Source organism: Nylanderia fulva, unplaced genomic scaffold, assembly GCF_048542155.1.
Source record: "Nylanderia fulva isolate GAGA-0341 unplaced genomic scaffold, ASM4854215v1 Scaffold6, whole genome shotgun sequence".
Classification (NCBI taxonomy): Eukaryota; Metazoa; Arthropoda; class Insecta; order Hymenoptera; family Formicidae; genus Nylanderia; species Nylanderia fulva.
The window spans coordinates 2,703,195-2,727,122 of NW_028190698.1; the positions used below are offsets into that span (position 1 = coordinate 2,703,195).

Here is a 23,928-nt window from a genome sequence, read left to right on the forward strand (position 1 = left end):
CTTTTCTCGTGTCTTGAAATTCGAATCGTAATTGCAGTACTAGCAATAATTGTCAATTAGTGTTGTTACGATGACTGTTAGACAGAATAAGCCATCGGTTTGACGGATCAGATCGCAGAAGCCAGTTGCGTGCATTCCTTCGACAAGTACAGTAAGTTAAAAGTATAGTAGAAGAGAGTAAACATCATCATTATGTGTATGCGTATGTGTATGTATATGCATACACATACAAACAGTTACACAGAACCGCATACATTCATATAGATGTACACGCGCACACAGATATATAAATATAATGTATCGAGAATAGTAATAGATATCGAAGGTAACGAGCATAGACAGCGAATAATTATGCATAGAAATAAGAGAATATGGAGAGAGCTGCAGAATGCAGGTAGTTCCTTTTTCACGGTCGTGGCACGCGCGAACGTACGCAATATCGTGAAACACACGCGAGCAAATAAAAGGCAGCGTTATTATTAAATCAATAAAATGGTAGGCAAGTATTCGTACAATATATGTTATATTATGCCGTCTCACTTGCAGAAAATAATATGAAAATCGAGGATTGCTATTTCATTCATTTGTCGAATCAAACGCGCTCTTCATTGTCTTGAAAGGTTCAATAAAATTATATTTCTACGTATACTTTTAATATTATTTTATATAAATATACTCGTATTTTATATAAATATTCCTCCTCGAACTTTTCCGTGCATATAATTACGGAAGAAAATAATTGAACACTTTGTTTGAGATTATTCAGAATTGTGTTTTTCACGTAGCGAGACTATAAAAAATAAAATGAAAGCAATTTAATCTTTCAGTTCGAGAGCAGTTGACCCTCAATTTTTTCAAGATTACTTTTTCTAGTACGTCCAATATATAAGTCTGTATTCCAGAACTATCGGATATCCTTCCAAACAAGTTCTTTGATAAATTAAGCATGAGCTTTTTCTCGAGGAAATTCTGATTACAAGCATCTAATATTAAGAAGTATAAAGAATTTTAAATCTCGAGCAAAGTTTCTGTTAAAATAAAATTGCTTAAATTTAATTATGGAATATTTTGTTTCTTTTTCTCAGCTTCGTGTTTTTTTTTCTCACCATTAAGCATAAACGTAATTAAATTTAACATATTTAAAAAAAATATTCAATTTTAAATTTCGCGAAGAAAAGTGCGATTGTAATCAGTAATTATAAAATAAACTGAAAACAAATTTATACAAAGGGTGATTTTCGGAATTTAAATAATACGATTATTTAATCGCGAATATATTTCAATAGATAATCCTTTTCTATATTTTCCTTTACATTTTTTTATTTCGTTTAGTATTTGTTTGTAAAATTTTATTGCAAAAAATATTGCATAAAATTTCAATTTAATGAAAAATATATATGTACAATAAAAAAAAATGAGGTTTAAAAATATTAAAAATTTTAAATATAATATCTGCATCGTCCTTACCATAATTACACCGTTAATTAAATTCTAATCGGTAAAAGAGATCTTAATATTTTTGCGCATGTTCGCGACGTGCCTCGCCGTTTCTCGGAGCGCGTCGATGCGTCGTCTTACAAATTCGCACGATAGGTCTGTTCTCCCTCGATCGATTTTTCTTTTTTTTTTTCTTTCTTCTTTTTTTTTTATTTTATTTCCTTCTCGCGATTCTCCACAAAATCGGGGATCCTTCGCCCCCCTTCCCCATCCTCCCCCTGGGGAACAGAAAATCCCCTCTGTAATATGTTTCTTTACAAGCTCACGGATCCGCAACACGCTCTCGGAATCGTCGCCTCCGTATGGCACCAGAGCTGGATAAAATACTACTTCGAAGAAAAAAAAAAAAAGACATCTCTTCGACGTTCACCTCCCAGTTGGTCCCCACGAAGTTCTTTCTTTTTCCCCCTGATGAGACTTGGACTCCGCAGGAGTATCTCGCCGGCGTGAATCTCTCACAAAAGCCCGCAAGAACAACGTTTCAACCGGTCAAGTGGCGTTATCAATAAAATACTGATAGTAAAAATAGTAAAAAAAAAAAAAAAAAGAAACAAGAGACCTCGATCAGTCGATTAAATGAAAAGCAAAGATCTCTCCGGGGCTTTTGCTCCGGTTGAATTATATCGAGAGCATGCTTCGTTAATTTTCTCTCATCAAACTTAGATGGTTCGTGTCCGACTGTCTACTTGACGATATGTACTTTAGTCAGTTCTCGAATCTCCGGAGGGATCGAAGATCCGCCACTTGACCGGTTAACTCGATCGAAATAGTACTTTGCCCACCTCTCTCTGGCGCGACTCCTCTCCTGCTTGCTGGCATTTTCTTAATTTTTGTTCTCTCAGTTTTCTAGCAATTCCAAAGAGAGTAGAACTTGAAGCGAAGCTTGCCGCAGTAGCGCGCAACGATTCGTCGATGAAAAATCCGTTCCTAGTTTACGAGACAGACGGAGGGAGAAGGTACGGGAAGAGATTCCGAGGAAGTTGGAGGGATCTAAGCGAAGAGGTTGTTCACTGGGGGTGGGCTGCTACCGAGAGATTCGGATAGAATCGGGAGAAAAAAGGGCCTGGTGCACCGACGCGGGAAATCTCGAGGACGATCGAGAGAGGATCGAGGGGTCGATGCGCAAATAAGGAGGGACTAATGACGAAAAGGATAGACTCACCTCCTCGCATAGCGCCAGCATACGCCTCGTGCTCTCCAGAGACTGAAACAGAAGTCGAGCCAGCCGGTTATACACCTCCAGATCATCCGAGTTGTCTGTTTTATGAGCTAATTCATTTTTTTTTTAATATATATATAAATTCAAGTTGAAAATGAGCTAATAAAAACCATCTGGAAGAATTAATTAAAGATTTTGAAATAAGTTTGTTGAGCTGAATTTATATTTTTATATTTTCTTATGAAAAAATATAATTTTTTCAAAGACAGATTGATTTCATTAGTCAATAAAATTGTTTTAATATATTTGTCGATCGAGCCGGTTATACGCCTCAAAATCATCTTCGTTGTCTGTTTTATGAGTCTGTTGTCTGATTTATTTTTTTTTAAATATATATATATATATATAAATTCAAGATAAAAATGAGCTTAAAAAACCAGACGTGGAATTTAATTTATTTGATCTGCGGAAAAATTAATTAAAGATTTTAAAAAAAGTTTGTTGGGCTGAATTTATATTTTTATATTTTCTTATATTTCAAAGACAGATTGATTTCATCAGTCAATATAATTATTACAATATCCTTGTCGATCAAACCGGTTATACACCTCAAGATCATTCTCTGTCTGTTTTATGAGCTAATTCATTTTTTTTTAATATATATATATATAAATTCAAGTTGAAAATGAGCTAATAAAAACCATCTGGAAGAATTAATTAAAGATTTTTAAATAAGTTTGTTGGGCTGAATTTATATTTTTATATTTTCTTATAAAAAAATATAATTTTTTCAAAGACAGATTGATTTCATTAGTCAATAAAATTGTTTTAATATATTTGTCGATCGAGCCGGTTATACACCTCAAAATCATCTTCGTTGTCTGTTTTATGAACTGATTTATTTTTTTTTAAATATATATATATAAATTCAAGATAAAAACGAGCTTAAAAAACCAGACGTGGAATTTAATTTATTTGATCTGCGGAAAAATTAATTAAAGATTTTAAAATAAGTTTGTTGGGCTGAATTTATATTTTTATATTTTCTTATGAAAAGACAGATTGATTTCATTAGTCAATAAAATTGTTTTAATATATTTGTCGATCGAGCTGGTTATACACCTCAAAATCATCTTCGTTGTCTGTTTTATGAGCTAATTTATTTTTTTTAAATATATATAAATTCAAGTTGAAAATGAGCTAATAAAAGTTAGACGCGAAATTAAATTTATTTGATCTTGAAAATTAATTAAAGGAAATTTTTAAATAAATTTGTTGAACTGAATTTATATTTTTATATTTTCTTATGAAAAAATATGAGGCCAGAAATATGATCTTTTCAAAGACAGATTGATTTCATTAATCAATAAAATTGTTTTAATATCCTTGTTGCTTTTTATAAATAATCAATCCGACTGAGAACATTGTTAATAAAAAAAAGAAAAAAAAATATATATATATATACATAACATGATATATTTTGGTAAAAATTTAATTATATTTCCTTTTCTCGACCGATCATTATATAAATAAATATTACATGTAAAACGCGATCTTAAGTTCGCTGTAATGATTTTCTCAAAGACAGCTTTTTTAAACAGATTGATTCCGTTAATCAATAAAATTGTTTTAATATCCTTGTCGCTTTTTAAAAATAATTAATCCGACCGAGGACGACATTAATAAAAAAAAACACATATATATATATAACGACATGAAATATTTGAGTAAAAATTCAATCATGTTTCCTTTTTTCGACCGATCATTACAAATAAATATTACATGCAAGACGCGATCTTAAGGTCGCTGCAAATTGCATATAAGAAATCAGGCGGGACATTTCAAGTCGCGGCAAGAAGGAAGCCTTTTATTGTTGCCGATCGTCGGGAATAAAAATAAAAACTAAAATTCCCTCGAGGACCGAAATAGAGATCCTCGAAGAACGGCGAAATTACGATTCCGATTTTAATCGCTGCGTCGTAAATCCTCGTGGCTGTCACGACATCACATCGTGCATCACATCGCATACATATACATATGATGTACACAGCGTACACACACACACACACACTCACCTCATCCGTGGTCTGACCGGCCTTGAGCTGTAACTCCTGCAGTTCGGTGCGAGGTGGGCCGCCCTCGGCCGCACCCGCAGCTGACGTCGGTGCAGGCATCGCCGGCTGGTGGTCGGGTGCCTGACGGGACTAGATGTCGGGCGACAGCCTTCCTCTTCCTCGACGAGGGTCCTCCTGTGCCTGGATTCCCGCCTCTCCTCGGGATTACCGGCGATGTGGGCGCTTCCTGGTGTCGCCGATCGGCGCGACCTGCAACATATCCGAGAACCCGGAATCAGATCCCGAAAGCAGGAGTGTGGAACGAGACGAGGTCGTCACTTTCCGAACAAATATATGTATATATATATATATATACATATATATATATATATATATATATATATATATATATATCCCTACGTGAGTATTCGCGCGCTGATACGAGACGACGTCCGTCGAAGGGCTGACGGGAAACGAAGACTCCGTCCGCGCGTGGAGTCGCGAGAAACCACCCTCCGCCACTCTCCTCGACGAGGACCGGAGGGTGGGAGTGACAGAGCGTCGCAACAACAACGTCTACGGGGAAGCTTCTCCCTCGGCGCAAACGTGGAGCACACAAATTGGAGCACCAAACTGTTTATCCGGTTCCGCGAAATCCCTCGATCGGGACCACGAAGAGGACCACCGGAAGCGATCGACGGGGATGAAAGAGAGAGAGAGAGAGACTTTGCGGAATTCCGCGGGCGGATTGTGCCGGCCGTTCGAAGCTCCTCGCGTGTTTGTGCGCGCACACATGGAACGTATATGAATATATATATATATATATATATATGTACACACGACGGGCTGGAAAATCAATACCCCCGACCGACCGACCGACCGACCGACCCATCGTCGATGGCGTCGCGACGCGCAGACGCGACACGGCACATCTCCGTCGTCGTCGTCGACGACGTCGAGCGTTTCCATCCACCCTCTTTCGATTCTCTCTCTTTCTTCCTCCCTCGAGCGACGTCGACGTGGTCGGCGCGCGATCGGGATGAACGATCAGCTGGTCGGCTCGGAACTGGGTGCGGGCAGGTCAAGAAACGGTTTTCCCGCCGCGGATCTTGTCCAGGGTGGACCAGCAGACTCGATGACTGAAAATTTCCCCACTCTTTTTCAGATTTTCCAACACCGAAATTCAGTTTTTTCCCTGATTTTTTGTAGTATTTTTTCTACACTGAAAACGAATTTTGTTAATTCTTATAAGTATTTATTTCAATGTACTGTCAAATAAATTATAATAATTTACTTTTTAGTATTTTTTCTACACTGAAAACAAATTTAGTTAAAATTCTTATAAATATTTATTTCAATGTACTGTCAAATAAATTATAATAATTTATTTGACAGTACATTGAAATAAATATTTATAAGAATTTTAACTAAATTTGTTTTCAGTGTAGAAAAAATACTAAAAAGTCAGGAAATATATTCATTTGAAACTAATAATATTTATTTGATATAAGACAATCCTTATTTATTTGGTTCAAATAAATGATTCATTTGACAGTATTGAACTAAATATGCATTAATTTAGTTTTTTTCAGTGCAAATATATAATTTGTATATATTTATGTGATAAATCAATTAAATGTTAAATCGTGAAATTCTTGAGATATTTTTGTCAACAATGAAAAGGAAGTTAAAAAAACAAATTTAAATCAATTATACAATCTGCATTATGTATACAATATTCGAAACAAACATGTAGTATAAACTATTTAAATAATCATCTTTTTTATTTATATTATATTAAATTTTTTTAGTTTTGTCTCTATCTCAAACACATTGAAATAAAATAACACGACGATGAAAATATAAATTAACGAACACGCTGTAAATGAATTGATTTTTTATAATACAGAAAATTAGCGTCAAGGAAAAGTTTATATTTATTTAATAAAAAATTTCAAATTATTGAGACAAATGTAGAATAATGTGAAAAAATCCAGATAAATATCCAGATAAGTGCAGTAAAATTCCCTGACAATGCCCGGTTTTCCAGATTTCCCTGACCGCTAGACACCCTCTTATCGTTCAAGTGGAATCAGAGGGTAAAACTTTTTTTTTAGGTAAACAAATCAAAAAAATGAGGAAAATATGAGAATGTTTACTCTGGCACTCTCTTACGGAAGAGTGTTAAATTTTGGAGTAAAAAATTAAACTTTTGTTCTCCTTTTTAATAAACACTGGAATTTATTTAGTTAACATATTTAATATAAAAAGATGAAAATAACAAATAATTAAATTTTAAACAATTAAGAAAGAGAACAAAAAATTTAAAAAATTTTAATCATGCCCCCTCCTGGAAAAATCCTTATCTATCTTCGGAAAATATGTTTGAATTTTTCCTTTAATTCCTGACGTCTGCTATAATGTGATAGGGCATTGATAAGGAAATCAATTTTAATTCTTGAACAAGAGTGACTTTTTAATAAAAATTTATGGAGATGTCAATAACAGAAAGACATTTTTAATAAATTTATAAATTGAGTGCTATTTTTAACATATCTTTAAAATCTATTTGGATATTATCTGGAAAAAGGAAAAAATTTAAAAGGTCAAAGTTACTGAATTAAAAAAAAAAGAAAATAGAATAGTTCGATAACTAGTTCAATCCTAGTAAAAAAAACGCTATTTTATAGCAGCCAACCTCGCCATTGTAATCTAGAATCTCGATGTTTCGATTCAAGATGCTGACAACAGCAGGGCTTCAATAGCCTATTTATCTTAGATTTTAGATCAACTTAAGTGTCGTTAAAGTATTGCCTCCGTTGGTCATCAAAGTATCATTTATTGTCAATATTAATTATTGTACACAAACTGGATCCGAAACGCTTTCCAAAATATTTGATCAGAATTTATTTGTCGATTCTCAAACAATATATGTCTGCGAAATGGTAAAATCTCGAGATTCCGCGACAAAAAAAAATGATTTTCACTCGCGAAGTGGAAACATCGTCGACGGGGTGGAAAAAAAAAACAATGGTGGCCCGTCCCTAATTATGCGCTCCATTAGTATAGCAATGTAAAGGATAGTAGGGACATGATTTATATTCGCCGGTTCCGTCCTTGCCCTCGAGGAAGGAAGTTGGCAAGTTTCCAGGGTGAAAGGTATCCCGGCATGCCACCACGGTTTGTATATGGCGAGTTGCTTCAAGATCACGGACAACGCAATCGGGGCCCGGATGTGACCGTTTCTCGTCGTCGATAAAGCCGCCCGGACGAGCGCATGCGACTGCGAACTCGGCTTATTTTCACGGGGAAATTTCACTATTCATTATAAAGACATCCCTAAGAATTTTGGAAATAATGCGCTTAATTTACCTTAACGTAATGATAATCATTTAATTTGTTTTTATTTTTTTCGATAAATAGGAAATTATTATTTTCAAATAATTATTCGTAAAGGGGGCTAATTTTGGACGTATATTTATTATTTTAAAACTTTGCTTGGCAAATGGCCGAATATTATTGTTCCTTTATTTTTCTTCAAGAATCAAGAAATTTAAATTTTTCTTTGTATCTTTCACAAATTTTTTAATTCATCAGTTTTTCCTATGATTGATATTTTTAAAGATTTCTCCAATTTCTAAAAGATCTTTCTATCTTCATAAAAATTCTTTCGACAGTTTTGTCTCATTATCTTTTTTCCAAGCTATTTAAAATTTGCAAATTACTCCCACTAGGGAGAAAAATAAAAGAGAACGAAAAATTAATCTTTCATTTTACTATTTTTCCCCACAACATTTCACCTCCAGGTTGACATAAATTACAGTAATAAACAAACAAACGTGCGGTCGTAAACGAGAATGCTTTCGTATAATTCGCAAAAAAATGTTTCTCCTATCATCATTTTACGACCCTACAGTTTTAAAGACGAGACGACCCTCCATAAGGTCCTGCGCACAATTAGAAAAAAATATTAGTAATAAATATTTAAAATATTAGGAATTATTTTACAATAAAATCGAAAAACTGATATACAAAATACAAATTCAAGTATAAAGTGCTCTTACTAGTTTTATTACTCATCACTTTTTTATAACCGAATTTGTACTTTTATATAAGTATTTTCAATTTTATTATTTTGAAATAAAATTCTTATTCTTATATACACAGAGAGAATTTTCTCTCACTCATTGTCAAATGAATTTACCCTGAAAATCATTAATCGTGGGACAATATGATATTAGAAGAATTTCTCTGATTAATATTTATCACTATAAAAATATTAATGAATATCTACAATAAGATATAACATAATAAAAATTATTACGTACATATTAATCTTTTTTATTTGTGATAAATATTTAATCAGAAAAACTCTGATAAAATTCTTCCAATACCATAACGTCCCACGATTTCCCTGATTCTCAGGCTAAATAATTCGAAGAGAAAATTCTCTGTCCGTGTAATATTTAATATTAGGTATAAATATTAAATATTACACGGACAGAGAATTTTCTCTTCGAATTATTTCCTAATATTGTGCATGGGGCCTAAGGATTACGCGTAATAATTGGCGCGTAAGTCATGGCGTCACGAATGACGATGATGTTAGATACATAATGCAATATATAAATCGCCCACGATATCTTCGGTTGGGTGCTTGCAAAATACGTAAAAGGGGTGGAGCAGTGTATAGGATGCGTTAAATGACACGTGTGCGCGGTCGATCGTGCCGCAGCGTGCTACGACGATGCAGTGATCTGACTCACTCTCTCTCTCTCTCTTTCATCCCCCCCTTTCTCTCTCTCTTTCTCTCCTTGACTCTTGCATTGTACCTCCCAGCTGGTTATTACTTGAGAAAGAAAGCTTCATTGTTAAACATTAATAAATGGATAAAAAATTCGCGAATATTAATAAATGGATAAAAAAAAACAAAAAGAAATAAGGTTCCATTTTGTGATTTAATTTTTTAAATTCCCCACGTAAAAAAAATTAAAAGGCAGAAAAAAAAAAAATAAAAGAAAAATATGATGTGTCGCTATATGCATATCATTATGCAAAAAGCTATTATTTTGCTCTATTAATATTTCGAGAAAAAATGTGAAAATGAATATCAAATAAAAATTATATAAAGTGAAACTCATGACATATATTACACTAACCAAATATATGTATATGAATTTTGGATTCTTAAAACAGATTGACGTTACAACAACGGCGTTTATATAACTGCAACATGGATTCGTCATGCGAATATAAGCAACGATAACGGAAAAAGAACACGGAACTTTGCTTTCTCGATGCGCTCACGAAATATTACGAAAGTATATAAAGTGCATATGATCGCTTATGTAGAACTCTTCTAATCTTCCCTCCATCGGTTGACGAGCGATGAAAGTTTACAATGCGTGTCTGCGCATTATCTATCTCATACCTCCCTCTTTTCTATTGCGCAATATTACTAAAGACGAAATTATGATCAGAGCAGCAACGTGTATTTTGTCACGTGCAGCTGATACAATCGGAGCATAAAAGAATTATATGTTGTTCGGCACGGTTTATACCATTTTAACTCTAGACTACATCGCTCGACATGCTATCAAATACGATGGAATCAAATTCAGCGCAAAATGAAGCAAACCAGAGCCATATCATTAATTGTCGTTTGATCCACGAAACGTAATTTATTGCGCATCGCGCTATTTGTTTATCAAAATATTTTTTAATATTTAATCACGCAACGCGATCTTCCTTTAACAATAAATACTAAAAGTTTACAGCGGAATGTCTATTATTGCGCAATAAAAATAAAGAAATAACTGTGTCGAGGTTAACGGCGAGAAAAAATATGCAACAGAGAATTTCGCCTAAGGAAGAAGACTCGGAGTGACATTATCGCGATAATTATATTCGCGGTGCATCCTGTCTCGCAATTTATACTCCTCAGTTGTGCTCGACTACACAATAGCTCTGGCGCTTTCTTGTGTGCGTAATGATAACGTCGAAAGTGTTGCACAACTTTCGATGCCGTGATACAGACGGGAGCATCGCTATAAATACAGGGACACAGAGGGGAAAATCAATATTTTTATATCCATTCATGTGCACGTGAGTCACTCACACTTACATCATACCAGAGAGTAAGAGAGAGAGAGAGACGCAAACATAAAAAAACCGCACAATCGGTATGTTTTTAGATATGATACAATAACATTCGGGATATACAAAGCTTTTAAACGCGTCACCAAAGATTGACTTTCTCCGATTTTTGGCCGTTATCTCACGCGCGTGTAAGAAAAACACAATTATCAAATAAAGAAAACAAAATGTTTCTTGTAGAAGAAAATGTTTAAAATATTTATAAATATTTGAGAAAATTAATTTAGTATATAAGAGGAAATTCAATTCCGTTTTATCTTAATTTTCATATATAACCTTCTGGGCCACGTGTACAAAAAATAAATATAATTAACCAAAAGTACTTGATATATAATAATCCTAGAATTGCTTCGCATACAAATAAAAAGATTACACATTATCTTTATCTTTTAATTGTGCACTTATTTAACTCGCTTCCCTAGATTTTTTTACTTAAAAAGAAGACTGTAAACAGCTACGCTTATACACAAATATGGTGCATATATAGTTAAGATAAGAATATGATAATTTAATTTTGCAAAAGTGTGATAAATTTTATCAACAATAAAGATAAATTTAATTATAAAAATTTAATTATACCAAAATCTACAGCTACACAAGAAACAAATATCCAATATATATTTATATAAATTCGATAAGATACGTCACAATTCGAACAATATTCATCTTTTATTTTCGAGTTAATTAATCCCTTCAATTATAAAAATGTATAAAAAGTCAGAAAAGAATTAAATGAAACGTCAGAACACGCGACAAATGTCAAATGTGATCAAATTTAATGTCAAATGTGATCAAACTTTATCGAATTGCATTATCGCTTTGCATATTATGACTTTCTTTTCAATAATTAAAGAAAAAGAATGTTATAATATTAAACGACAAAGTTTCGAAAAATTTGCAAATAAAATAGCAAACTTAATAATTTATAAAAGAAACTAACTTTGCAAGAAATCAAACTATATTCATAATTAAAAATTCTTAAAAAAAATGCTTCAAATTTATATTTAATTCTTTGACATAATATTTTGATCAAAATGTGTAATATAGTAAAAAATAATAATCAGTCTTTATTCATTCCACAATAAACAATCTAAAGATAACTTTTCAATATAACTAAAAATGAATATTGCGATATGAATATAGAGAAAAAGTTATGAAGATAGAATATTAAAAAAGTTATAAATCTGAATATATACATATATTCAGATACACACAAGATTTGTATAAATGAAATATTAAAAGAAAATATCTTTCAAACCAGAACATTTATATTATTATATAGGTAAGATCAATTCATTTATAAGTTATACATAAACAATTATAATTACTCGATTAAGCGGGATCGAATCTAATTCCGATATCTCGATCGGAAATTCCAATCGGAAAATCGAGCGGCATGTCTGCCGCACATACAGGATATCCCAATATTTCTGAATTGTTTTGCAATGACAGATTCTTCGATGAATCTAAAATCGATTCTATCCACGAGCGGAAATATGTTGAGAAAATTAATAATGAATATATTAATTTTTGAAGAATAAAAGGTTTCGAAAGACTTCCAGTTATGTAAATAGTAAAAATTTTATTTTTATCGTGACAAGGTTCAGATGGATTACATTTTAAGATATTGAAGTTATATAAGTTCTAATTATGAATTTAAAAATTTAAAAACAACGCGGCAAAAAGTATGACTTTCTATATTAAACTCCCGTAAAAAGAGAAACATAAATTTCAAACTCATTAAAAAGTCTTTGAAGGATAATATAGTGAGCAATTATATATTAACTATTTATATTTATAATTTTTAAATTTCCCTTTACAGATTCCTAAAAAAATCTCGCGGGAATGTTGTTTCATTTCCAGAGTACAGTAAGATTTCGAAAGATTTAAACTTTGACAATCCAACTTTTTTATTCGTACCGTATTATTATTCCGAGCACAGAAATGTTGAAAAACACACGTTTAATCTTTATTTTTGTATTTTTTTACATTATCGATCTTTCTCTTAAAACCGTCCCATTGAAATCGGAATCTCCGGGCCAGCGAAATGCTGGATAATCGTGCGCATAGAATAGCGGTGTATATCACGCTCTATATATAACCGAATTAACTTATACATACACGGAAAACGCGCGCTCTCGAGAGAAACGTGTCGTTAATCACCGGCGCTCCGCGCCGAAGCTGGTTACGCTCACTAACCTTGAGGGCGGATCGATAAGCGGACGAAGAGGTTGGTATTCGCCGGCGGTGAGCGCTGGAGGCGACCGGCTGTCACTGACACCGACGATGACACCACGTATATGTACGTGGGAACCAGTGGGTGGAAGGCAAGACTACCGCACGAGCACACTTCACAGGCACCATCCGTCGCGTCAGCCGTCCGGACCGCGAATGAACGCAGCGAAGTGCGCCGCGAGCGGAGCAGCTCCGCGGCGTCACGTGACCTCTGCCGTCAATGACGCGAACCAATCAGGCGCCGGTGCGCGCGCACGCCAGGAGAGGGGGAAAGTCACTGCTGCGCGCGGGAAACGGGGCGTTTCGAATGCGATTTTCTTTCAATTCGAAATTTTCGCTCTTGGAATTGAATTGCGCGCGTATGTCAGATTTTTTTAAAGAGAGGGGCACAATAATAATATATAAAATATATTTATACATATATGTCTTGCATGTGTATGTATATTATATATATACATAAAAAATAATAAATTTATATTAATTGATATTACAGCATTAAAAATATATATCTTATTTAAATTATTTTTGCACAATTATTTTATTAAATAAAAAATATAAAGCATTGAAAAGTTTCTTGTAAATTAATTACTTTTAACTATTTAATTTGAATAATGAGACTTGAAGCATGCCTTTTTTAAATTGTAGTTGCCTCTGCAGGGGTAGCAATCGTTCATTTAATTTTATTCTTTATTATTTCTCAACATTTCTCTACAGTTTGCAACATGCAATTTATTATGTGCGCATGCGCAAGTCGCTTCACCTCATTCTTGCAAGAAATCTAACCTTGCACACTATATTTATTTTCTTACGTCTATCAGAATGGAAAACACTTGAAAGATCACGAGATCTTCCATTCCCAAAATGATGCGCGGAATGAAATTTTCGTTCTTAAGAAAACTGAACAAAGACGCGGTCGTCCTTGTTTATTTTCTAGCATCTCCTACCCCAAATCATACAATCGAGAATCTCACGTACACAAGTGTCTGAAAGGGCAGAAAATCGATACGACTTCGTATCGACACGCAACATGCGCTGCATCACGATTGCTATGACGTTATATATCATTAAAAAAACACGGAATGATAATACACGTATATACTGAAGATATAAACGCTTACTCACCACCAGAAATGAAAGCCGAAACGTGCGAATTATCGGGAAGGGATAGAAAATCCTTCGTTTTCCAGTAATCCTCGACGAAAGTGGTAGACAGTCTACGATGACTCCCGTACGCCAAAGCGCAGCCCGCTGCACTGACAACCGGAAGTTGGCTGCGAATACCGCGGAAGCCGCCGACGTAATTCGAACGGTAACCATGGAGACGCGAGGCGGGAAAATACGCGGATAAAACAAAAAATAAGATTTAAATATATATAATATATTCTTTGATCGCTTAGAAAAAGATATGTCTGATACAAATTTGTATTCGTAGCGTTTAAAATATACATATATATATATATATTTATATATATATGTATATAATATAATACACGATCGGCTCTCTGTTCTTTCTGCGTTCGGACAAGTTTGATTAACAATAACAAAATTTTTCACATTTACAGATTAAAATTAAAATTGTAGTCTCACATAAAACCCAAGTATACATACATAAGTGCAATACCGCATATTTGGGTGCATTCGCAAAGTGTGCTATTAACTCTATTCAATACAAAGACTGTTCGAGAAGCTAGCTGATAGTACTACTAAACAGAATCATACTATTACTAGTAGAGTATTATCATAACTAAGCGCTTGCAAATGCTATTTTCTCCGAGATTGTGTAATGGTATTGACATTGTATTAATTATATTATTTTAATAAATCTCGATACTTATAAACCGACGTCGACGTATTCAACAGCATTCACATGGTTCTTCTAATTTAAACAAATTAATAATATAAATAATAATATTAAATTAATACATATTCATTAACACATACTTTTTAGAAACATTCGTGAACGCTTTATTGGCTCTGAACAGATTTTGTAGCGATTTGCATCTATAGCGCAACAACAAGCACTCCGAATGCACCCTTGAATTATTGTCTACATAGTACATGATTAACACACAATAAGATATCGTCATTGTAAAAATATACATATAAAGTTACAATACAGAAAAAAAAAGAATGAAATATTTATATTTTAATAAGTATATAACGGTAATAACAATATTATCAAAAAAGCAAAATCTATAGTATCAAATGATATATATGTATATATAAATTTTAAGTAATTTAAAAAAAACTTTGAAATATTTGTTAAATCATTAATAAAAAATATTAACATATAAGATGTAATATAATGCTAACATATTTTATTAGTTGAATTTTGAATAAGAAAATATAAAAAAAAAGATTTTATTATTCAATAAAATCTTATTTTATATTTTATGATTGAGCTGCAAATTTTATTTTCAAAAATTTTGCGCATTTTGAGATTTTCAAATATTACAAAATTAAAAAAAAAAAAAAAAAAAAAAAAAAAAAAAAAAAGTTTTCATGTAATAACAAATATACTTATTTTTCCTAATCCTGTATCCGATTAGATATTTCTAAAACGTGGAGAATGACATCATCCACTGTCTTCGTTGTCAAAAGAGATTTTACAGTGTCATCCTTCACTGTGTCGATGACGACAGTAAACAAAAGTTTAACATTTTGTCGTAGCCTCTCGGTGAACATCATGTTGGATTCCGACGTTATCGGCTCGTGTCCACATCTTCTAATCACGGCTTCCAGGATATCTTGTATCGGAGCCTCTGGCCAACCAAATAGCTGTCAAAAATTAATTAATATAATTATTAAAGTATCAATCAAATAATTTAGTTAACTAAATTAGAAAGAAGATAATAATAAAGTTTAAATCGAATTAAGAAAAATTATATACCTGTAATGTTTCCTCTTCAATAAGTATCGTCAAGAGATCTATGATGGCTTTCAGCAACTCGTCGGTGGAAAGTCTTCTGGATTCTCCGTTTTTCGTTTTGGCCGCAGCGATCGTAGCAATATTGAACAACTGTGTCTGTAAATGTTTTCTCTCGACCTCGTTCATTACGTCTTCCAATAGTTCTCGATGCTTCGCCCGAATGTGTCGCATCAAACAATCTTGCCGGATGAATACTCTGTTACATTCTACGCACGACTGGGGTGGTTCGCGTCTGTGAGTGTTGAGATGAGCTTGCAATGACGACTTTGCCGAAAAGGCTTTCGTACATTTGTCGCATTTGAATGCTGAAATGCAAAAAATTCACGTTATAACAAATATAATTAATGAAATAAAATATATTATATATGTGCGTAATGCGATTAAAATTTTTCACACAAGTTTTTCATTTTTATTACATTAAAAATATAATGCAAATTATAAAGATAGAAACAATAAACACAGAGAAGCAGTATAAATCTATTCCTATAAACAATATATACTTTTTCTTTTATATAAAATATATCGTTCAATCTCTTACGTTTGATGCCGGTGTGCAACAGCTCATGTTTCACCAAGTCCTCCTTTCGAGTGAAACCTTTATCACACTCTTTGCATGAAAACGGGATAGCACCTTCGTGCACGAATTTCTTGTGAATATTTAAACGTGCTTTCCGGTTGAACGCCTTGCCGCAATCGTCGCAATGGAAACCATTCTCTCCAGTATGATGAAATACGTGCGCTCTTAATTGAGCTGCCTGTATGAATGATTTACCGCAATACTGGCACACGTGCGGCTTTTCACCTGTATGAGTCCGTTGATGACGATTCAACGTCTCGCGAGCGGCAAACTTTCTATGACACTAAAAAAACACGAATATTTAGGCTTATATAAAAAATATATTAATGAGAGATGATTGTATGCAGATACGTTTCTCGTGCATTAAAAATATCCTTAATTAATGTTAGTTTGATGAAAACTTACATTTAGCAATATTTTTCCATCCATAATGCTACCTTGCATTGCAATGTAACGAAATTTTATTATTTTTATATTACTTTTATATTACTTGTCGTTCGAGAGAAGAATGCGTGACATTAAATACTTTTGCAAATATTCATAAAATAATCATCCATTTGATGAGAAATAAAGTACACTTACATATTTACATTCAAACGGCTTCTCTCCAGTATGTACACGACGATGCTTTTTCAAAGCCAACGATGATAGGAATGTTTTGGGACACAAATCGCATGGGACTGGTCGCTCTCCTGTGTGCATGCGTTCATGAACCAATAACTGTTGGCTCGTAAAGAACTCTTTTGGACAATATTTACATGGTTTCTTTTGCCTCTGAGGTGTTCCCGCGTGAGTACGCAAGTGTTCTCGCAAATTATCCTTGCGCGTGAAAACTTTCTTACAAACCTGCAACAAAATTATTTACTTGTATTATCTTTTAAGAATCTTCGATGTTTTCTTAAAATTTATCAGCAAAAATTATATACTTACTTGGCAACTGAATGTATTGAGTATATTGCCGTGACAACCAGATTGCAAAATGTGTCGATTTAAATGGTAACCCCGGGAGAAATAAGTATCGCAAGGCTCACATCTAAAATATTATTTAAAAACAGGACATTAATATAATAACAGGATATTACAATTTTCTACAATTAGCATTGTCAAGTAATAAAGATCATACATTTACTCGTGCCAAATAATAAAAATTATTTTTAATTACAAAAAAGAGATTTAAATCAATATATATAGAGCGTTAGATTATTTTTTGTAGTTGACAATAATAAGCAATAATAATGAAGAAAATAATTGTGCGTCAATATACCTAAAAATTTTGCGATCCCCGTGTGTAGTATAACGATGTTTGTTCAATGCTTTTTTATCACGGAAGGATGAACCGCATTCGTTGCATGTACACGAATCACACTTCCAGTGTATGACTATATCATGTCTTTCCAAAGACGCCTTCTTCTTAAAACTAAGATTACAATGGGGACATTTGAATTCCCCACCACTATGCGCTGTCTTCACATCTTCCGCACAACAGTGGCATTGCGTTTCTGGTACAGGCTTGATTATGGGTTGTGATTTTTCATTGTTATTCTTTTGGCTTGTGGAATCTGAATCTAAAAGTATAGATTATAAGTTTAAATTAGATAGTTGTAAATTGTAAGTTTATAATGTGAAAACAAACATTATTTGATACACAGCTATCATATACCTTCATTTAATGCTGGATCATCCTCATCCTCTTCTTCCTCCTCTTCCGAATCATAATTTTCCATATGACTGAACTCCATGATATTGGTCGAGTCATCTTCCTCTCTGCACATATCTAAATGCTCCTTCAACATCTGTCGCAAAGTAATTAAAATGAGAAAAATTAATAAAAACAAAACAAAAAAATGACAGATGTGTAAAACGGATTAAAAAAAAATAAAACTGTGACTTACATCTTCAGATTGAAAGACACGGTGACATGTTACACACTCATAATCAGTTATAATTGATATAATCTGACCATTTTCTGAAATAACTGTTAACATAAAACAAACAAAATAATAATGAAACAAATAATAAAGTAAAATTAAGAGAACAAAAATGTAAGCTAAAGAATAGAAACAATCTAGTGTGTATTGTTCGCATGCACTAGTTATATGAATATATTCAAATATATGCATATACAGAATGTCTCAATAAAACATATTTAAGTAAAATAGTATTAAGGTAGAAAAATTTGATTAGAGAAAGTAATGCCAAATAGTATATAATTAAAAATGTTTCTGAGACATCCTGTATACACATATATTGTATACACAAATTAGATTACTTTTTACATCTTCGGCATGTGGTCTACAATCTACTAGTATAGAGTCATCCTGTATCTGTATATCTGCGGTATTTGCTTCTGTAAAGAAATAATATGTAATAAAAGGTATATTATTACAGATATTATTGAAAGATATTTTTAAATAATCAATTACCAAATAAGATCTCTGTAGTTGCTACGTCAATCAATGCATCGTTAGGACACTCTTCTATTTTCACAATCTCTGCAATAAATACATATAAATTACATGTAAAATTATTATTTTAATTTATAATATACTTTTATATTTTGTATAAATTTAAACTTATGTTATTTTATGATTGATTTCTATTTTAAATATCGTGCATAATTTGTAAATAAAGTCTAAATCAAATTATAACTGTTAGATTAAATTTCATAGTATAAAATAAACAAATAGTACACGACAAGTATTGTTCATATAAATTAAATATAAGAAGCCACGCTTTGCATAATTATTTCATGTTTGTGCATCCAGCAGACAACTCATAAACAACGATAAATTCCACAAACTGTCTACAGTGTTCACACTTCAGAGACGACTTCATTAAGAATGCACAACACTGTCATATGTTGCGTAAGGAGTAAATCATAAACCTACATACTGCATCTTACCTATCTTCTCCATCTTCGCTTATTTATCGCAAAACGTCGCGTGCGCAATTTCAGGAATCTACCAGGATTCTTCCCTTCCTCGCGAGAGAAAGAGATCCCTCCTCGACGAGCCACCGACTTTCGCTCAGCGACTTTCCGATTTCGGTCACCTCTCGGTCGCTTCCGTTCCGGATTGCAGAGACCTGCGGATATTCGGGTCTAGATTTTCGCTCGTTTCCCGAGACGGATGAAGGAAGCTCTCTCTCTCTCTCTCTCGAAAGAGATAGAGACCTAAACATCGTACCTGCGTTAGAGTTGAGAGAACAACCAGGGCATCTGCTCCGACCTGTGCCCCTGAAGGAACAGGCCCTTTCATCAATCCCGACGCCGCACAAGATGGCCTATGTCAAGGGGCGCGTCGTCGTCGTCTTCCACGCGTCCGCTTTCTCCTCCTCACTCTGTCTCGCTTCTTCTCGACGACGCGTCGCGTCGTCACTGACGATCCTCCTCGATGACGGTCGAACGATGACGAGCCCACGACGACGACGATGTGTTCGGCACGAAGGAGCACGATGCGCAACAAGTAACAATTTGTTGCTGTTCGTCCTCCTCGCTCGCCATTGGATGACGCAACAAGCACGAAGGCGGACAGCCAATCAGGACGCTCCGAAGGCTTATTTTTCTATTTAGATATGTGTGTACTATTTTGTTTTTTTTCTTTTTTTTCTTTGCGAAATTTGGACGCCGTTTATTTATTTAAAAATTATTTTAAAAATGTAGAAGTGTGTTGAAAAAAAACTTTTTCTTTCCTTCTCTCTATATAGCTTGATATAACGGTATATCCTTTATAACGGGTGTAGATTTTGTAATTGTGTTAAAGAAGAGTGATATTGTTTGCATTTAAATTTATCAGAATTATTTTCCTATTTTTTTTTTCTATTTTATTTTTTTCGTTGAATTTTAAGTTGAAATGTACACATTTTGCCAAAAAAAATGGATTCCTTCCCCTTTATTCATTCAGATTTTCAGATCCCCTGCGGCAATGAGAACTAGAATCAGCTGACGTCTCCGTGTAAAATCACGTGTGCGCCTTAGGTCTTCTTCCTACACTTTTCTCCTCTTTCTTCCTCCTTTCCTCGGAGCAAAAATAATACGTCAGTCTTTCAAGCGCGGGAAACACATTTCGCAATAATGATTAACAATAATCATAGGACGCACAATTAGCGTAATTAACAACATTGAACATAACTGATCGAGCTTTCTTGAAAATGAGACGGGTTCTCTCTTCCTCTCTCTCTCTCTCTCTCTCTCTCTCTCGAAGGGAACAAAAGTGCACTCGCTGCACTTTGGTGCAGCCGAAGGGACCGACTTGACGCACGTGAATACGCGTGCAGTTAGCTGTCATTGATCGAGCTGTCATTTTCTCCGGCGATTTACAGAATTGCGGGCGCGAGAGAGGGAACGAAGGAAGAGGAGGCTCCTTCGAGGAAGACGTCCTTCGTACAATTCGAGCCCTTCGAGCCCTTCGATGTCGTCGACGCGAGGAGGAAAACGTCGGGACGTGACGCGCATGTCATCGCGCAGCTGTCACTCGTAAACAAGCCGTAACGGAGAGCGGTGTCAGGTATTCAAATAACCACTTTGTATTTTTTTTCGATACGAGACCCGAAGGGACATCCTTGTCGAAGGATATCCGATTTTTCGATCCCTTTGCACCGAACGATGTTTCGGCGAATAATTCTATTTTATCGATCCGCTATTCTCTTCTAGGTTATACAACTCTGTATATACAAGGTGTCCTGAAAATATCTTGCTAATGTTCAAGAATTGCAAGCGGTTTTCAACTTCAATGAATTTAATTTTTAAAGCTAAAAATATAGTCGAGTGCTCCGAAGATGTGTCTTCTTTCTTTATGTTTTATTTTCGTGGTTTGTATCAATTTTTTGAATGTTTTGATTTTATTTTCTTACTTTTTTATTTAATTTTGATTACTTTTAAACTAAAATTTTTTAATATTAGTATTTGATATTAGAAAAATAAATTTCTACATTTATTAGTATGTTGGTTTTTATATATGAATATGTTTTTTGTATATGTATATAAAAAGATGAAACTTCGATGTAAGTGATTGTTTAAGTGTAAAAACATTTTTTCTGTGCTGTTTTTTCACTGTCATAACTCATCTCTAAAAGATATTTCTAATTTTTAGATGCCCAGGAACTGTCAGAAACTTGGAACACTGGAGTGCTGGTACGCTGCTTGGTCAATGTCCTATGGCTTTAAGCTTAGGTGTTAACCCATCTAAAATCTAATAAATCTCATAGAGACAAGTGACTGGCTCGTTTGTAAAACCAGAATGTCCGTAACCGAGGAAAGAATTCAAGAATTAAATAAGCGTTTCCTAGAATTAATGAGCAAATCAGAGAATGTCGAGGCAGCCACAAAGGAGATTTATGAAGATTTATTGGATGAAGTTGTGATGGGTTTTGCTTTTGACATGCATCGTACCACCAAGACTGGCAGTTCCGACATCGAGGAGGGCATTCCCGAGGACGAGAACTATGCCATTGTTGGTGTGTAAAAATACAATTAACTTTTATTTACATTTGTTTATTTAAACGTGATATCTTGAACAACTGTACTTTACTTTAACAATTTAAAGAATGTTCAATTGTTACATTAAAATTACAAATTATCACTCTCTTTATAGAGAAATAATTTTATGATTTTTTAAAAATATTTTGTGTGGTCTTATATAGAGATCTTTTGCATAATAGAAATATCTGCAAATATTTTTCTTGTCATTTGCTTTTTATTTGAATTATTATTCAAAATATGAAGATTATTTCCACACTAGCTGCACAATAATAATATGGACATTCATTAGTATTATTATAAGAATCTCTTTAATAAATCAGTAGCAAAACCATTAATATTATAGAAATAATCCAATGTTTCTACACAGACAAATAACATGTTACAACATTGCAAATATTTTAGATTCGCCCGGACTAGATGTATTCGGTCAACACCCGGTGAAGAAATCTCAGGAATGTAACTGTCCGAATTGCGAACGGAGTGTAGCCGCATGCATCTTCGCGAATCACCTGGCAAAATGTATAGGAATGGGCAGAAACAGTTCACGTATCGCATCGCTTCGTATCGCCAACAATTCCAAGGATTTAAACAATTACGGGGGCGTGTTGAGCGATAACGATGACGATGTGGACTGGAGTTTGACCAACGACAACAACAAACGGAAACGTCCGCGCAAGGATCGCAACGGCGTGAGCAAACGTTCGGCCAAGCAGCAGAAGCAACAGGGAAGCAGCGGCGCCAGCGGTAGCGGTTCCTCGCAGAGGAACGGCGATACCACCGCCATCGTCAGCGGCGGTAGCAGCGTTCACAGCAGCAATGAGAGCTCGCCGTCGAACTACGAGAACATGTCCCTCGTGGACAAGCGAGCGCTGCTCTCGCAGATTTGCGGCGTTGTGTCTGAACACACGAAGAAGTTGTGCACCAGGTCGGTGCGATGCCCGCAGCACACTGACGATCAGCGTAAAGAGGTGCGCGCTAACTTGGACAGCTCCGCCAGCAGCAGCAGCAACCAGGACAATCTCCACGTCGATGTGGACACGTATGAAGAAAGTGACAGCCAGAATTTGCGGGACACGTTAGCAAGATGGGACCGAGAGGGCTCGAGTCACTCCAGCCCGGCTGATTCAGCTTCGACCACCTCGACCTCGTCGATCAGTCGGAAGCGAGAAACCAAATCCAAGGGAAAGGGAAAGGCATCGTCGAAACGTGACCGCGGTTCACCGATTTCCCAAGGAGACTGAGGCGAGGAGAAACGGTATAAGATTCTTCCTCGGTCTAGAATTATTTCTCGGCGGCAGAGAAATATTGTATGATAATGTTCCTATACATGCTGTATATAGCTTGAAGGAGATCTGGTCCTTCCAGAGATAGTCACAAAGTCAGTTTGCGTAATACTTAATCCTATCTCCCAAGTGTTCTTTTATAATGATTATTTTTAAGGAAAAAAAACTAAATAGCTGTAAGAGTTTCAACGAAAGACGCGCGAAATATTAGTTTGATCTGAACATTTGTTAGAATTGTGTGAATGTAATTTAACGTATAAAGAATTTCATATTTAAGTAATATACATTTCTTAAAATTTTCGTGTTTCTATTAATTACGTATTTTAAGAAAGAAAACAATGCAGACGAGATAAATTATTGATTGATCGAGAAAAAGAAACGTTTTACTATATTTTGTGCAATATAATTGGGATCTTGATTTTGTTTATGATTGCAGAAATTTTCAAATTAAAATCTGGAACACTATTTCTTATGAATTGGCTGTTTATTTATTTATTTATTTATTTTTTTTTACTAAAAAATGTAGATAAATATTCAAAAATGTATTTTATAATGTTTA

General features: G+C 34.2%; 3 protein-coding genes and 1 long non-coding RNA gene across 11 annotated transcripts in view; 1 reads left to right on the forward strand and 3 right to left on the reverse strand.

Moving 5' to 3' along the window:
- Nucleotides 1-4,899, reverse strand: part of Snap25 (Synaptosomal-associated protein 25kDa) — a 45,767-nt gene extending 40,868 nt beyond the window's left edge. For all 5 annotated transcript variants that reach the window (XM_029315914.2, XM_029315909.2, XM_029315901.2 and 2 more), the window contains exons 1-2: nt 4,732-4,899; nt 2,660-2,701 (exon numbers count right to left, since the gene is read on the reverse strand). In XM_029315914.2, coding sequence (XP_029171747.1) covers nt 2,660-2,701; nt 4,732-4,830 — 141 coding nt within the window. In that variant the 5' untranslated portion in view covers nt 4,831-4,899. The remainder of the gene's footprint in view (nt 1-2,659; nt 2,702-4,731) is intronic.
- Nucleotides 4,900-4,913: 14 nt separating this feature from the next.
- On the reverse strand, nt 4,914-14,433 carry LOC146720841 (uncharacterized). 2 transcript variants are annotated; one of them, XR_014925920.1, is made up of 2 exons: nt 5,131-5,973; nt 4,914-4,980 (listed from the first exon to the last, which is right to left on the reverse strand). It is a non-coding gene; the product is annotated as an uncharacterized LOC146720841 (long non-coding RNA). The 2 variants fall into 2 exon arrangements; XR_014925919.1 differs by lacking the exon at nt 5,131-5,973 and adding an exon at nt 14,224-14,433 and having other exon boundaries at nt 4,916-4,980.
- Nucleotides 14,434-14,458: 25 nt separating this feature from the next.
- LOC114941901 (uncharacterized) lies at nt 14,459-21,344 on the reverse strand. Of its 2 annotated transcripts, XM_029317081.2 has the most exons (12): nt 19,793-21,344; nt 19,510-19,691; nt 19,031-19,099; nt 18,877-18,954; nt 18,500-18,582; nt 18,268-18,400; nt 17,872-18,172; nt 17,538-17,640; nt 17,190-17,453; nt 16,569-16,890; nt 15,992-16,335; nt 14,459-15,879 (listed from the first exon to the last, which is right to left on the reverse strand). In XM_029317081.2, the coding sequence occupies exons 2-12, from the start codon at nt 19,520-19,522 to the stop codon at nt 15,631-15,633; spliced, it is 1,959 nt and encodes a 652-aa protein (XP_029172914.1). In that variant the 5' UTR covers nt 19,523-19,691; nt 19,793-21,344; the 3' UTR covers nt 14,459-15,630. The 2 variants fall into 2 exon arrangements, with proteins under 2 accessions (XP_029172914.1, XP_029172923.1); XM_029317090.2 differs by lacking the exons at nt 18,500-18,582; nt 19,031-19,099; nt 19,510-19,691; nt 19,793-21,344 and having other exon boundaries at nt 18,877-18,942.
- Sgf11 (SAGA associated factor 11kDa) lies at nt 20,589-23,845 on the forward strand. 2 transcript variants are annotated; one of them, XM_029315995.2, is made up of 4 exons: nt 20,589-21,112; nt 21,259-21,416; nt 21,698-22,061; nt 22,489-23,845. In XM_029315995.2, exons 3-4 carry the CDS (start codon nt 21,845-21,847, stop codon nt 23,325-23,327), a joined length of 1,056 nt encoding a protein of 351 aa, XP_029171828.1. In that variant the 5' UTR covers nt 20,589-21,112; nt 21,259-21,416; nt 21,698-21,844; the 3' UTR covers nt 23,328-23,845. The 2 variants fall into 2 exon arrangements, with proteins under 2 accessions (XP_029171828.1, XP_029171819.1); XM_029315986.2 differs by lacking the exon at nt 21,259-21,416.
- Nucleotides 23,846-23,928: the final 83 nt, after the last annotated feature.